This window comes from Diorhabda carinulata, chromosome X (assembly GCF_026250575.1).
Source record: "Diorhabda carinulata isolate Delta chromosome X, icDioCari1.1, whole genome shotgun sequence".
Classification (NCBI taxonomy): domain Eukaryota; kingdom Metazoa; phylum Arthropoda; class Insecta; order Coleoptera; family Chrysomelidae; genus Diorhabda; species Diorhabda carinulata.
The window spans coordinates 2,559,685-2,574,649 of NC_079472.1; the positions used below are offsets into that span (position 1 = coordinate 2,559,685).

Here is a 14,965-nt window from a genome sequence, read left to right on the forward strand (position 1 = left end):
TTCGCGTTGCGAGAATATTGAAAATATAATATATTAATCATAAATGTGACAAATTTCCAACATGAGATGTAATTTTCATAAACAACACCGAAACAGGTTGAAGTATAGTAAATTAGTTTTGATATACGCTGTTTATAAATAAAATACGTCGGGTGGGTTTTATTAATTTCATTTTCTCCAATAGTCTTTAACCAGATCATCAGATTTTATATTTTCTTTCGGAATAGATCGTTCTAAGTAAAGAATCTAATATCTATCAGATGTAGTAGCACTTAGCCGCGTACGGTTCTTGGACGGTTTAGAAGATTCGTAAATTACGTGTTTAGAATTTGTTTATAAACGTTGTGTATACCCTATAAATGGTCATACCTCCACAATAACCACCCTGGAGTTCTCTTTAGCTTCCTGTAGCAAATTTGGAAGTCTACCGATGTTAAAATCTTACATAGATTCCAGAAATATGTTTATTGGGCTCTTAACGACGAATGTGCTAGTAAACGTCGTGGTGAAGAATCCACCCCTGTCGCAACGTATAATCCTAGTACAGATCCTTTTGGAAACGTCCTCGTAGAAAGCTTTAGTTGCTGTTGAATGATGCTATCCATCTTCTTTAACGTACAACTTACTATGTTTTCGGGTTTGTGGATCATATTGAACGACTCAAGTTTTATTTTTATCATCCAGTCCTTTCGGTTGATTCAAATGAGCTCAAAAAATTGAACAAAGCTCCTAAGTTTGCAAATTGATGCAATTTTTGCAAAATTTTCTCTAATTTTTGTCAAAAATTCCATTTCAATACCTTGTGAAACTTGATATGGATTGTATTCGATGATTTCCCAACAATGAATTTTAAATCCGAACTTTAAATCAGCATTAAGCAATCGCCTTTATGGTGTGCAAACTATCATGCAAAATACGATTAGAAAAATACGAATTGCAATTACAAATTGGTTGATCGCTCATCGTATCCAACAGATCCGGCCACCTGTTTCCTAACATCAAATTTGTATGTTTGGTATCATATACATCGCGGTCCAAATCATCTATTCTGTCCCTATTTATTGCTGTGATACAGTTTTAACATCTGAGTTGTTAATCCTACTCCTTTTAGAAAGTTTGGAATCAGATATTTTCTATTGTGGAGAGTTCCCGATCTTCTCTGGTTATAGCGGTTTTCTGTAGCTGATACCATAGAAGGATTAAAGACCTATGAAAGGAAGCTTAATTTATTTCTGTTCTGGTGTGTCCTGGAAACCATTGTCTAGCTCATATCTGAACATTTGGTTGAGTGGTTTTACAATTATTATATCGGGAACAAAAAATTTTCTATTGTGGATAGTTCCTGATCTTCTCTGGTTATAGCGGTTTTCTGTAGCTGATACCATAGAAGGATTCAGGACCTATGAAAGGAAGCTTAATTTATTTCTGTTCTGGTGTGTCCTGGTACCCATTGTCTAGCTCATATCTGAACATTTGGTTGAGTGGTTTTACAATTATTATATCGGGAACAAAAAATTTTCTATTGTGGATAGTTCCTGATCTTCTCTGGTTATAGCGGTTTTCTGTAGCTGATACCATAGAAGGATTAAGGACCTATGAAAGGAAGCTTAATTTATTTCTGTTCTGGTGTGTCCTGGAATCCATTGTCTAGCTCATATCTGAACATTTGGAAGGGTGGTTTTATAATTATTATATCGGGAACAAAAACTAAGAGAAAAATGAAAATTTTTATTATAACATAATAGCTAATAGAAAATTACATTTTAGATTTTAACTATACTAGTTATAAACAATTATATAGTCGATATAAAAGTGAGGTTAGTGACTTTTGATCTCACGGATTATGAATATAATATATATAGACAATATTTATACAAAAATAAGATAAGTATTTGTCATGTTCAATTGTGCAAATAGCAACGAAGCTTTATCTAGAGATAAAAATTTTCCAGGTGAAAATATAACCTTCAATGTTAGATGATATTCGAGAAAAATAATTTTTCTCAATTCAGTCTCATCAATTTGTTCGATTGAATCACATCCTGTTACAATTTGCCATTTCCAAAGATGTATTGTTTTCTCCAATCAAATATTGTTGGATCTCCTCCAAAGTTTTACCTTTGGTTTCGGGAAAATATTTGATGATGAAAACGAGACCGATTATACAACAAACAGCGAAAAACAAAAACGGTACGGACATACTACCGAATTCGTCCATGGTGATTTGGAATAATTTCGATACCAAAGAACCCATCAGCACCGAAAAAGTATCGGCTATACCCAAAGCTTTAGCTTTAACGTTAGTAGGAAATAATTCGCTCAAAATTGATACCGGACCGAAGGACAATCCTACGCTGAAGAAAATGTTGTATAATACAAGTGCCGTTATGGGTAACCAATCGACGTTTTCTACTACACCGATATGAAAATCTTTTAAATAGAAAAACATACCGAGACAAAATACTGATAAAGCACAACCGGCAGTAGAGGTTATCATCAATTTTCTTTTACCTATCGTATCAACGATGAAATAAGTGGATATAACAACAGCTATTAGTTCTACACTGCAGTAAATAATAACTGATAACGTAGGGTTAATACTACTACCCGATTCCGTGAAAATCGTTTCCGTATAGAACAAACAAGGGTTCTTACCGCTGAATTTATTAGTAAGATTTAATATTAAAAAGATATAACACGCTTTTCTCGTACTAGCCACATTAAATATATCGATAATACCAGTTTTCGTCGATCTCTCTTGTCTAGTAACAGCTCTCCGTAAATTCTCCATCTCTTTAACAACATCAGCTTTACCCCTAAATATCTCCAGAGATTGTTTCGCTGCCAAATGATTATTTTTCTTTATATAATAATAAGGAGATTCGGGCATAAAAGCGAATATTATAAAATGTATTAGTGGAATACCAGCGCAAATTATACTAGACGTAAATATGCCCATAAATGATCCTATTACGTTTATTAATAATGTACCGCTGATCGCAAATATCGCTATAGTAGCTGTAAGAAACCCCCTAATCTTCGGATCCGATATTTCTCCAATATACATCGGTAGGGCTGTGTAGGAAGCGCCTTCCGTCGCTCCTATTATGAACCTATACGCCGTTAGTTCCCAAATATTTTTCGAAAACGCTATCAATACAAAACAAATCGCTACAATCGGCGCCATCAGCAGCGTCGTTATTTTCCTTCCTAATATATCTGATAAATACATCGCCGATAATGCTCCGAAAGGAGAACCTAGCAATGGAGCTATAGCACACCAGGAACCTTGTTCGCTAGTTGTTGGTATCGGCGAATCGTCCCTCGTTAATATTGGTAAATAAGGCGAGGTCCAGCCGAGGTTCACCCCCGAACTCATGATGGAAAAAGCTCCTGAAATAATATAAGTGCTTAGAATGGAAGTAAAGCTGATTTAGACCATTATCGTGACACAAAATTGACAGATTTATATTATATTTTTATTGAATCATATTGAAAAAACAATCAAAAAAGTTCAATGATATGGTTGACGATATTACATCACTCAATAAGTCGTTTGATCGACACACAGATGGCGTTGTTGATGTCAAATCGATATGACGTTTACGAAGTACCAACTTTCTAAAAACTATGTGTCAAAATTCCATGACATTTCGATTAGTTCGAAAAAAGTGACAGCCATTTAAGTGAAGCTACTTCTGTTATTTTCAAAACAATGGATTCCGAACTTCTTGATTGACAAAAATAGTGTACAAGCTCAGCAATGGCTTCAAAAGTGTTATCAGGGCTCTACTCTATCGAAGAGAACCATGAATTTAAACGTGGTCGCACAATCATCGATGATGGTGAACGTTTTGTGATAATGTCTTTGTCAACGTGATAATGGATGAAACATGGATCCATCACTTCATTCCGGAATCAAAACGATTGTCATGTGAGTGGAATGCAGCGGTAACTAGGTCCGAAACTTTCAGATTTTGGCTTCAGTATTTTCTCCAAAAGGAAGAGACAATCAATAGCGAAGAAGTCGAAGAAAAAACCACTGTTTCACCAAGACAATGCACCGATTCATATGCCGATGGCAACAATGTTTGAATTGCTTCCTCATCCACCGTATAGTCCAGATCTGGCTCACTAGTGACTACTGGCTATTCGCAGGTCTCAAAAGAAGCTCGCCGCTAAGAAATTCAGCCCAAATAAAGAAGAAGTTGATGAAATTGAAGCCTTAGAAAGCGTTAGAAAGATTGTTTTTTTTTTAGTTAGTCGCACGACTTCTTGAGTAAAGAAAATTTCGTATTTTGGTTAGATATGGCAACTGCTCATTAGGCAGAGTACGTTGTGGGTGCTTTTGTAGAGTTGAGCAGAGCTTGTGATGCCTTAGAATCCTCCTAACGTGCCTTAACTGAGTCATATTGAATGTTTTTCGAAAAATTTGAAACGAAAAATATATTCTGAAGGTTGGGAAGTAGCTCCGGCAAACGCCAGATGGCCGACGTTCTGCACACCATGAAAGGACAACATAGAACGTGTAAAAAGTTTCAAGTTGGCGTTTGGAAGAAGAGGCTGGGGTCGTTGTTGGTAAGAGGAGTCTAACAATCTACGCTTGAATGCATTTCATCCGCCGAAAACCTAAATTTGTGATATCTATGGAAGTATTCTGCATCGCCAAAGATGATGATTAATAAATATGAACGTGAAATATGATTTATCAAAATTTCACAAAAATCACAATAGAAATACATTCAAAATCAAATTGACAACGAAAGTTTCTACGCCTACGGTACAAATTTCAAATTTCTGAAGTTATTTTCTTGAATTTAACACGATTTATGATCCTGTAACATGAAATTCGGCTTGTTTTTTCTACAAACATTTTGAATATTTCTTTGTTCACGTATTGTGGCGCAGTAGTCACTGTTATCGACCTCCCACTTCATTCGAGAAAAAAAACCTCGGAGTGTATGCTAAATCGTCCTCTATGTACCTACACTTTAAATTAAAGTGAATTTTAGTAAATTTGTGGTGATTTTATTTTGTATTTATCTATTCATCCAACTGCGTTCCTGTTTCCTTCCTTACTTTATTTTTTTTCCGCAGTTCTACAGCTGGAAATTACGGAGAAAAAACGAGTAGGTAGAATAGATTTGAATAAAAAAGGGACTTCGGCTCTAATATACGAAAAAAACCGAATTTATCTCTTTTTAAAATAAAACCAGTTTTTAATTTTAGTAAATTTGTGGTGATTTTATTCATTATATTCCCCGGTAAGTTTTTCCTTACTTTTTTTATCATTTTACTCCAGTTATCGTTATTGATTTCCTTTTGTTTTCAACAAATTTTGTATTTATCTATCCATCCAACTGCGTTCCTGTTTCCTTCCTCACTTTATTTTTTTTTTCGCAATTCTACAGCTGGAAATTACGGAAAAAAAACGAGTAGGTAGAATAGATTTGAATAAAAAAGGGATTCGGCTCTAATATACGGAAAAAACCGAATTTATCTTTTTTTAAAATAAAACCGGTTTTAAATTTTAGTAAATTTGTGGTGATTTTATTCATTATATTCCCTGGTAAGTTTTTCCTTGATTTTTTTATCATTGTACTCCAGTTATCGTTATTGATTTCCTTTTGTTTTTAACAAATTTTGTATTTATCTATCCATCCAACTGCGTTCCTGTTTCCTTCCTCACTTTATTTTTTTTTCCGTAGTTCTACAGCTGGAAATTACGGAAAAAAACGAGTAGGTAGAATAGATTTGAATAAAAAAGGGACTTCGGCTCTAATATACGGAAAAAACCGAATTTATCTTTTTTTAAAATAAAACCAGTTTTTAATTTTAGTAAATTTGTGGTGATTTTATTCATTATATTCCCCGGTAAGTTTTTCCTTACTTTTTTTATCATTTTACTCCAGTTATCGTTATTGATTTCCTTTTGTTTTTAACAAATTTTGTATTTATCTATCCATCCAACTGCGTTCCTGTTTCCTTCCTCACTTTATTTTTTTTTCCGCAGTTCTACAGCTGGAAATTACGGAAAAAAAACGAGTAGGTAGAATAGATTTGAATAAAAAAGGGATTCGGCTCTAATATACGGAAAAAACCGAATTTATCTTTTTTTAAAATAAAACCGGTTTTAAATTTTAGTAAATTTGTGGTGATTTTATTCATTATATTCCCTGGTAAGTTTTTCCTTGATTTTTTTATCATTGTACTCCAGTTATCGTTATTGATTTCCTTTTGTTTTTAACAAATTTTGTATTTATCTATCCATCCAACTGCGTTCCTGTTTCCTTCCTCACTTTATTTTTTTTTCCGTAGTTCTACAGCTGGAAATTACGGAAAAAAAACGAGTAGGTAGAATAGATTTGAATAAAAAAGGGATTCGGCTCTAATATACGGAAAAAACCGAATTTATCTTTTTTTAAAATAAAACCGGTTTTAAATTTTAGTAAATTTGTGGTGATTTTATTCATTATATTCCCTGGTAAGTTTTTCCTTGATTTTTTTATCATTGTACTCCAGTTATCGTTATTGATTTCCTTTTGTTTTCAACAAATTTTGTATTTATCTATCCATCCAACTGCGTTCCTGTTTCCTTCCTCACTTTATTTTCTTTTTCGCAGTTCTACAGCTGGAAATTACGGAAAAAAACGAGTAGGTAGAATAGATTTGAATAAAAAAGGGACTTCGGCTCTAATATACGAAAAAAACCGAATTTATCTTTTTTTAAAATAAAACCAGTTTTTAATTTTAGTAAATTTGTGGTGATTTTATTCATTATATTCCCCGGTAAGTTTTTCCTTACTTTTTTTATCATTTTACTCCAGTTATCGTTATTGATTTCCTTTTGTTTTTAACAAATTTTGTATTTATCTATCCATCCAACTGCGTTCCTGTTTCCTTCCTCACTTTATTTTTTTTTTCGCAATTCTACAGCTGGAAATTACGGAAAAAAAACGAGTAGGTAGAATAGATTTGAATAAAAAAGGGATTCGGCTCTAATATACGGAAAAAACCGAATTTATCTTTTTTTAAAATAAAACCGGTTTTAAATTTTAGTAAATTTGTGGTGATTTTATTCATTATATTCCCTGGTAAGTTTTTCCTTGATTTTTTTATCATTGTACTCCAGTTATCGTTATTGATTTCCTTTTGTTTTTAACAAATTTTGTATTTATCTATCCATCCAACTGCGTTCCTGTTTCCTTCCTCACTTTATTTTTTTTTCCGTAGTTCTACAGCTGGAAATTACGGAAAAAAAACGAGTAGGTAGAATAGATTTGAATAAAAAAGGGATTCGGCTCTAATATACGGAAAAAACCGAATTTATCTTTTTTTAAAATAAAACCGGTTTTAAATTTTAGTAAATTTGTGGTGATTTTATTCATTATATTCCCTGGTAAGTTTTTCCTTGTTTTTTTATCATTGTACTCCAGTTATCGTTATTGATTTCCTTTTGTTTTTAACAAATTTTGTATTTATCTATCCATCCAACTGCGTTCCTGTTTCCTTCCTCACTTTATTTTCTTTTTCGCAGTTCTACAGCTGGAAATTACGGAAAAAAACGAGTAGGTAGAATAGATTTGAATAAAAAAGGGACTTCGGCTCTAATATACGAAAAAAACCGAATTTATCTTTTTTTAAAATAAAACCAGTTTTTAATTTTAGTAAATTTGTGGTGATTTTATTCATTATATTCCCCGGTAAGTTTTTCCTTACTTTTTTTATCATTTTACTCCAGTTATCGTTATTGATTTCCTTTTGTTTTTAACAAATTTTGTATTTATCTATCCATCCAACTGCGTTCCTGTTTCCTTCCTCACTTTATTTTTTTTTTCGCAATTCTACAGCTGGAAATTACGGAAAAAAAACGAGTAGGTAGAATAGATTTGAATAAAAAAGGGATTCGGCTCTAATATACGGAAAAAACCGAATTTATCTTTTTTTAAAATAAAACCGGTTTTAAATTTTAGTAAATTTGTGGTGATTTTATTCATTATATTCCCTGGTAAGTTTTTCCTTGATTTTTTTATCATTGTACTCCAGTTATCGTTATTGATTTCCTTTTGTTTTTAACAAATTTTGTATTTATCTATCCATCCAACTGCGTTCCTGTTTCCTTCCTCACTTTATTTTTTTTTCCGTAGTTCTACAGCTGGAAATTACGGAAAAAAAACGAGTAGGTAGAATAGATTTGAATAAAAAAGGGATTCGGCTCTAATATACGGAAAAAACCGAATTTATCTTTTTTTAAAATAAAACCGGTTTTAAATTTTAGTAAATTTGTGGTGATTTTATTCATTATATTCCCTGGTAAGTTTTTCCTTGTTTTTTTATCATTGTACTCCAGTTATCGTTATTGATTTCCTTTTGTTTTTAACAAATTTTGTATTTATCTATCCATCCAACTGCGTTCCTGTTTCCTTCCTCACTTTATTTTCTTTTTCGCAGTTCTACAGCTGGAAATTACGGAAAAAAACGAGTAGGTAGAATAGATTTGAATAAAAAAGGGACTTCGGCTCTAATATACGAAAAAAACCGAATTTATCTTTTTTTAAAATAAAACCAGTTTTTAATTTTAGTAAATTTGTGGTGATTTTATTCATTATATTCCCCGGTAAGTTTTTCCTTACTTTTTTTATCATTTTACTCCAGTTATCGTTATTGATTTCCTTTTGTTTTTAACAAATTTTGTATTTATCTATCCATCCAACTGCGTTCCTGTTTCCTTCCTCACTTTATTTTTTTTTTCGCAATTCTACAGCTGGAAATTACGGAAAAAAAACGAGTAGGTAGAATAGATTTGAATAAAAAAGGGATTCGGCTCTAATATACGGAAAAAACCGAATTTATCTTTTTTTAAAATAAAACCGGTTTTAAATTTTAGTAAATTTGTGGTGATTTTATTCATTATATTCCCTGGTAAGTTTTTCCTTGATTTTTTTATCATTGTACTCCAGTTATCGTTATTGATTTCCTTTTGTTTTTAACAAATTTTGTATTTATCTATCCATCCAACTGCGTTCCTGTTTCCTTCCTCACTTTATTTTTTTTTCCGTAGTTCTACAGCTGGAAATTACGGAAAAAAAACGAGTAGGTAGAATAGATTTGAATAAAAAAGGGATTCGGCTCTAATATACGGAAAAAACCGAATTTATCTTTTTTTAAAATAAAACCAGTTTTTAATTTTAGTAAATTTGTGGTGATTTTATTCATTATATTCCCCGGTAAGTTTTTCCTTACTTTTTTTATCATTTTACTCCAGTTATCGTTATTGATTTCCTTTTGTTTTTAACAAATTTTGTATTTATCTATCCATCCAACTGCGTTCCTGTTTCCTTCCTCACTTTATTTTTTTTTTCGCAATTCTACAGCTGGAAATTACGGAAAAAAAACGAGTAGGTAGAATAGATTTGAATAAAAAAGGGATTCGGCTCTAATATACGGAAAAAACCGAATTTATCTTTTTTTAAAATAAAACCGGTTTTAAATTTTAGTAAATTTGTGGTGATTTTATTCATTATATTCCCTGGTAAGTTTTTCCTTGATTTTTTTATCATTGTACTCCAGTTATCGTTATTGATTTCCTTTTGTTTTTAACAAATTTTGTATTTATCTATCCATCCAACTGCGTTCCTGTTTCCTTCCTCACTTTATTTTTTTTTCCGTAGTTCTACAGCTGGAAATTACGGAAAAAAAACGAGTAGGTAGAATAGATTTGAATAAAAAAGGGATTCGGCTCTAATATACGGAAAAAACCGAATTTATCTTTTTTTAAAATAAAACCGGTTTTAAATTTTAGTAAATTTGTGGTGATTTTATTCATTATATTCCCTGGTAAGTTTTTCCTTGTTTTTTTATCATTGTACTCCAGTTATCGTTATTGATTTCCTTTTGTTTTTAACAAATTTTGTATTTATCTATCCATCCAACTGCGTTCCTGTTTCCTTCCTCACTTTATTTTTTTTTCCGTAGTTCTACAGCTGGAAATTACGGAAAAAAAACGAGTAGGTAGAATAGATTTGAATAAAAAAGGGACTTCGGCTCTAATATACGGAAAAAACCGAATTTATCTTTTTTTAAAATAAAACCAGTTTTTAATTTTAGTAAATTTGTGGTGATTTTATTCATTATATTCCCCGGTAAGTTTTTCCTTACTTTTTTTATCATTTTACTCCAGTTATCGTTATTGATTTCCTTTTGTTTTTAACAAATTTTGTATTTATCTATCCATCCAACTGCGTTCCTGTTTCCTTCCTCACTTTATTTTTTTTTCCGTAGTTCTACAGCTGGAAATTACGGAGAAAAAACGAGTAGGTAGAAGAAATCTGAATAAAAAAGGTGTTTCTGCTCTAACGTACAAAAAAAGCCGAATTTATAGTTTTTTGAAATAAAATCAGACAGGAATCTGTTCTATCCTATTCGTTATGTTTTCCAAATAAATAGAAAATACGAATTTACGCGGAAACTTAATATAAAATTTGCTTAAAACAAAAAGAATAAATCCGAAGTGACTACTGTGCCACAATACGTGAACGAAGGAATATTCGGAATGTAACAAGTCGAATGGCATGTTACAATCCAAATCAATTTTTTTATAGGAAAGTTTAGACGGTGTAAAGACGCGGAAAAATAATTATTTACCTGCAATACTCGCGACATATTGAAATATATCACCTTTGTTATAAAACACATATTTTTTGAGATCGAGAATCATCTTTTCGGGAACAGTATCACAACTATGAACTTGAAACTATGTCACTAAACACTTTATATGGTAGATTAAAGTAATTAAACTAATGCTTCTGAAAATATTTGCGGTATACCTTTTTCGGACGGATTTATTAGAGATCTGTTGAAATGGAAAACAATGTTATATATAGAAGAAAGTGGTAAACATTTTATTATCAGTTTTCTTAAAATATACACGGAATATATTTAATGGAAAATATAATCTCATCCCGATACAATTAACCAAAAAATTCTATGTCTAAACGTTTTATTCGAATACTCTTTATTATACAGGATGTTTCTAAATCCATACGACGATTCGGGAGGTGATTTTTCCTACGAAACTTGGAGGAATCTTTCCTATAATAAAATTTCGTCAGTCCATTCGATAAAACGTCTTGAAAAAAGTTTTGATACGAAATAAATTAATTTTAAACACGAAAATCACAGAATTTCTAACTGAAATCTACTAAAAAGTCAATTTCAGTCACCACTGGTATCTCGGAAAGGAGCGGACTGAGGAAATTTTCCTATTGGAAGCATCCATCTTGATTTCATACGATCACACACCTTCTGGATTTATCGTGTCCTCAAAATATATTCAAACTGATGTAATTTAGTATATAGGGCGTAAATCGGGTGGGCAAGTAACAACGGATGTTCCAGGGAGAAAATAATTACAAAAATGGACTCCAGAAACCCTTATTCTGGTTGTAAAGTTTATATATTGTCTTACCTGCAGTAATTTAAACCGTTCTCACAATAATTCTATTAGTACCAATAGATGGCGTCATCAAAAGATAAACTGCATTTTAATTACAATTAGGATAGGACGTGGAAGTTTATCTAGACCTAACTAGCTAAGATTTTTATTGGTGGGGCCGAATAAGAGACCCCAATTAAACCATCAAATGGCAGGAATCGAAATTACTGTCCTATCCACCCGTCAGAAACTGATTTTATGTAAAGAAAATGATGGACGACATTTCCAACACCTAGGGCGCCACTAATTAGTTATCTAAGTTATTAATTGTTCGTTTTATTACATGGTTTATGTAATTATTGGTAATATTAATTACATTTACAGATAACGCCATCTAGCACCAATAATAAGATTATTATCAGAATTTCCATTCGTGCGAATCAGTCTAATGAAGTCTAATTGACTGTTAATGTTAACCAAGTGCTCATAGCGACTTATTACAAAACATGTGTTTGTTGTCCCAGTTACAATCAGAAATAATCGATATTCTGCGCAATCCATTCCGCCGCGTTAACAGAAAAGTTTCTGATTGTTTGAAAGTAGCTGAACGCTCTAAAAGCAAGTTTTAAAATGATGGAATGTTGCAACCAAGCTCTACTCCTTTAAATCCATCCTACGCATTATCTCCAACTTTATAGTTACTAAAAAGTAAGCAGGGAAAGATTACGATGCATATTTTTGCTTATAACTAGAAATCTAATCATTTTTGGTACGAATATCTTTTATTCAATAACGTTTTGATTTGGCGAACAACTTATAATCGAGAGGAAAACTTCTGAATTATATGTTGATGACTTCTTAATCTATTTTTCAAATATTGTGATGTTTGTCCTACGTGAACGGCGTCACAATCACATCACGATAAACATCGTATTCAACGATATTTTTTCCTTGTTCGTTTTGTTGTTCATATAATATATTGTTATTGTTTTTTTTTATATAATGTTACATCGAGGAAATTTCCTCTTTTCTGCTTTTATTTGATTAAAGTAATCCCAATGGTACCGAACGCTCTAAACCTAACCAGATAAACGAGATACTGTTTTAATTATTGTTTTTATAATTAAACTGTTTTTGAAAAGCAAAACTCAATTAATTTAATTTGTTTGCGTATAGAATATTAATTAAAGTATGCATTATTAATTTCAACGACATACTAGACATGGTCGGCAATAATTAATCAGTGAAGCAACTGCAGCAAATTCCACCAGAACAACGATTGGAGTTATACACTGGAACTGTCACAAATTAAACGAAATTTATCAATTTCCATCACAAATTATATGATTCCTCACAAGATTAGAATTGGAAACATTATAGTTGACTTAAGAATTCGAAAAAAGATGCTAAAAGATAGTTTCCTGGATTTGGAGAGAGCATTCAACAATGTCACTTCCAGTTCATGATTTAACGTAAAATGAATGAATTTCTAGTCATGAAATGATCGGAATTGATTGTTTCGAGTGAAAATATTTGTTACGTCCCTGGTTGTAAAGGTAATTTCGCAATTGTACACATTCTATTATCTATAATCATTAAGTAATAGCAGATACACGTTTTATCTCGCAATAAATCAGTAGTACGGACCACACTGGTACAATCATGTCTATCGACATGTTTTCTTTTAGAAAAATCCGCTATTAATACCAATCAAAGAAATCTGCTTTCAAATTTGGCACGATATTTATTCAGTTCAATATAATCAATTTACAAGGAATATTCAATTGCAGTTTTGAAATTTGCTTTTAAAATTATTGAATAAAATACACATTAGCATATTATCATTCATTCATTCATAATTATAAACTGTCACTGCTAAAGCAATTGCTCCAGATATAACAGTGGTTGGTCAGGTTATCTATCTGACCAACCACTATCAGTTTGCCATCTACAAGTCAACCGATACACATCTTCGTTAACAACAAACAAGACCTCCACCTGAAAATGCGTGATAAAGCTGCTCAAGGCCAGAGTTAGCGAGATGTGGCCAGTGTGCTGATTCATTATCAGCTCATTGGTGAGAAATCAACCCTCATTGGTGTTCAAGTCCAACAAGAGCTCATAGAAACGCGTTGAGTTGCTACGAAAGGCTTGACAGTCGATTGAAGACTTAAGGTAGCTAACCTCGAGTCAATTGAGCGAAAAAGGCCAGATTCTAGACCCAACTTAACCCCAGCCCACCATCACTACCGTCTACATTGGATCTGTTCGCAGACGAAACACAAACAAGATACTAAAACCTGATCTTGAGACGTTTATTGAAAAAATTGGATTGTCAGTTTGTGTACCTATACTATACAACTACATATCTTCAATTTCGATCTCAAAATCTTCGTTACTAACATAAATTTGATTATTCGGACAGTTTTTTCGTGGTAGGACGTGAGTAGATGATGGGACGGTTGCGGTAGACGTTTAAAGGTCAATCCGCCTGTCGATGGGCGGATCGTTATCACGTCGCTGTTTGGCGGGAAACAATCTTATCACATCATAACAGTCGATTGGCGGGAAAAAATACGTCAAATTAAAGTAATTTCATCGAGATTATTCGTTTTGTGAGAGAGATAGAGAGAATTTTGGCGGGTGCTTCGAATTGAGTGTTTTATTCTTTTTAACACCTGGATAACCAACCAATAATGCCTTATTGACATCATCCCGTATAGTCGCTGTCGAACTAGGTGTGTCTTATTAAAGATAGGGGAACATCGACGTATTTTCGGCCTGACAAATGACAACCAACAACGTCTTTCAATAAATAGACGGTCACGTGACTCGAAACATGCCTTTTTTCGATATCTTATGTACTCCGCCTTCCTCGACGATTATTCTTCTACAAATCTCCGACAGAAGCTACGATACGCACCGTATATTTTTCTCCAACACCCCGACGACTCTTCTATAATCCTCCGCCACGTAAACCGGGGGTTTTCCCGCCAACCGGCGACGCGATTTATTAATTAAGTAAATTTTTCCCGCCAACGGACTGTTGTGACGCCATAAAAACGCGATAAGAAGTAAATTTTTCCCGCCAGAAGCGATAAAGCTCCGTAGATTGAACATTTAAACGTCTTTTCCAACCGTTCCATCCTCTACTGACGTGACAACTACGGGAAGATCATGACATTGGTTTATAGTTGGTAAAGACATAAACATTTTTGTACTTATTATTTTTTTTTATTATCTGATCGTCGAAGTACTAAAAGTCTTGACGCTCTAACCTCGACCTACCTTAGCAAGTGTTTTTGCATTGTATTAAACGACAACCCCTAACGTCCCATTTTCCATATAAAATACAGATATAATAAAGAAAATAAACGATTTATAGAAGCATATATTCAAATATTTCAAGCCCAATATTAGAATTTAAAATACGTAAAGTGAATCCACCACCACGACGTCAACACCTTCCATTGTCTTCTATTCCTTTTACTGACAATGGATTCGCACCAGTAATATCGAAAATATTATGGT

General features: G+C 32.6%; 2 protein-coding genes across 2 annotated transcripts in view; both read right to left on the minus strand.

Annotated features, from left to right (window-relative positions):
• Positions 1-14,965, minus strand: part of LOC130901663 (protein dachsous) — a 334,471-nt gene that overhangs the window by 44,345 nt on the left and 275,161 nt on the right. The window lies entirely within an intron of this gene.
• LOC130901673 (facilitated trehalose transporter Tret1-like) lies at positions 1,716-10,857 on the minus strand. The gene is made up of 2 exons (XM_057813204.1): positions 10,645-10,857; positions 1,716-3,393 (listed from the first exon to the last, which is right to left on the minus strand). The coding sequence occupies exons 1-2, from the start codon at positions 10,715-10,717 to the stop codon at positions 2,036-2,038; spliced, it is 1,431 nt and encodes a 476-aa protein (XP_057669187.1). The 5' UTR covers positions 10,718-10,857; the 3' UTR covers positions 1,716-2,035.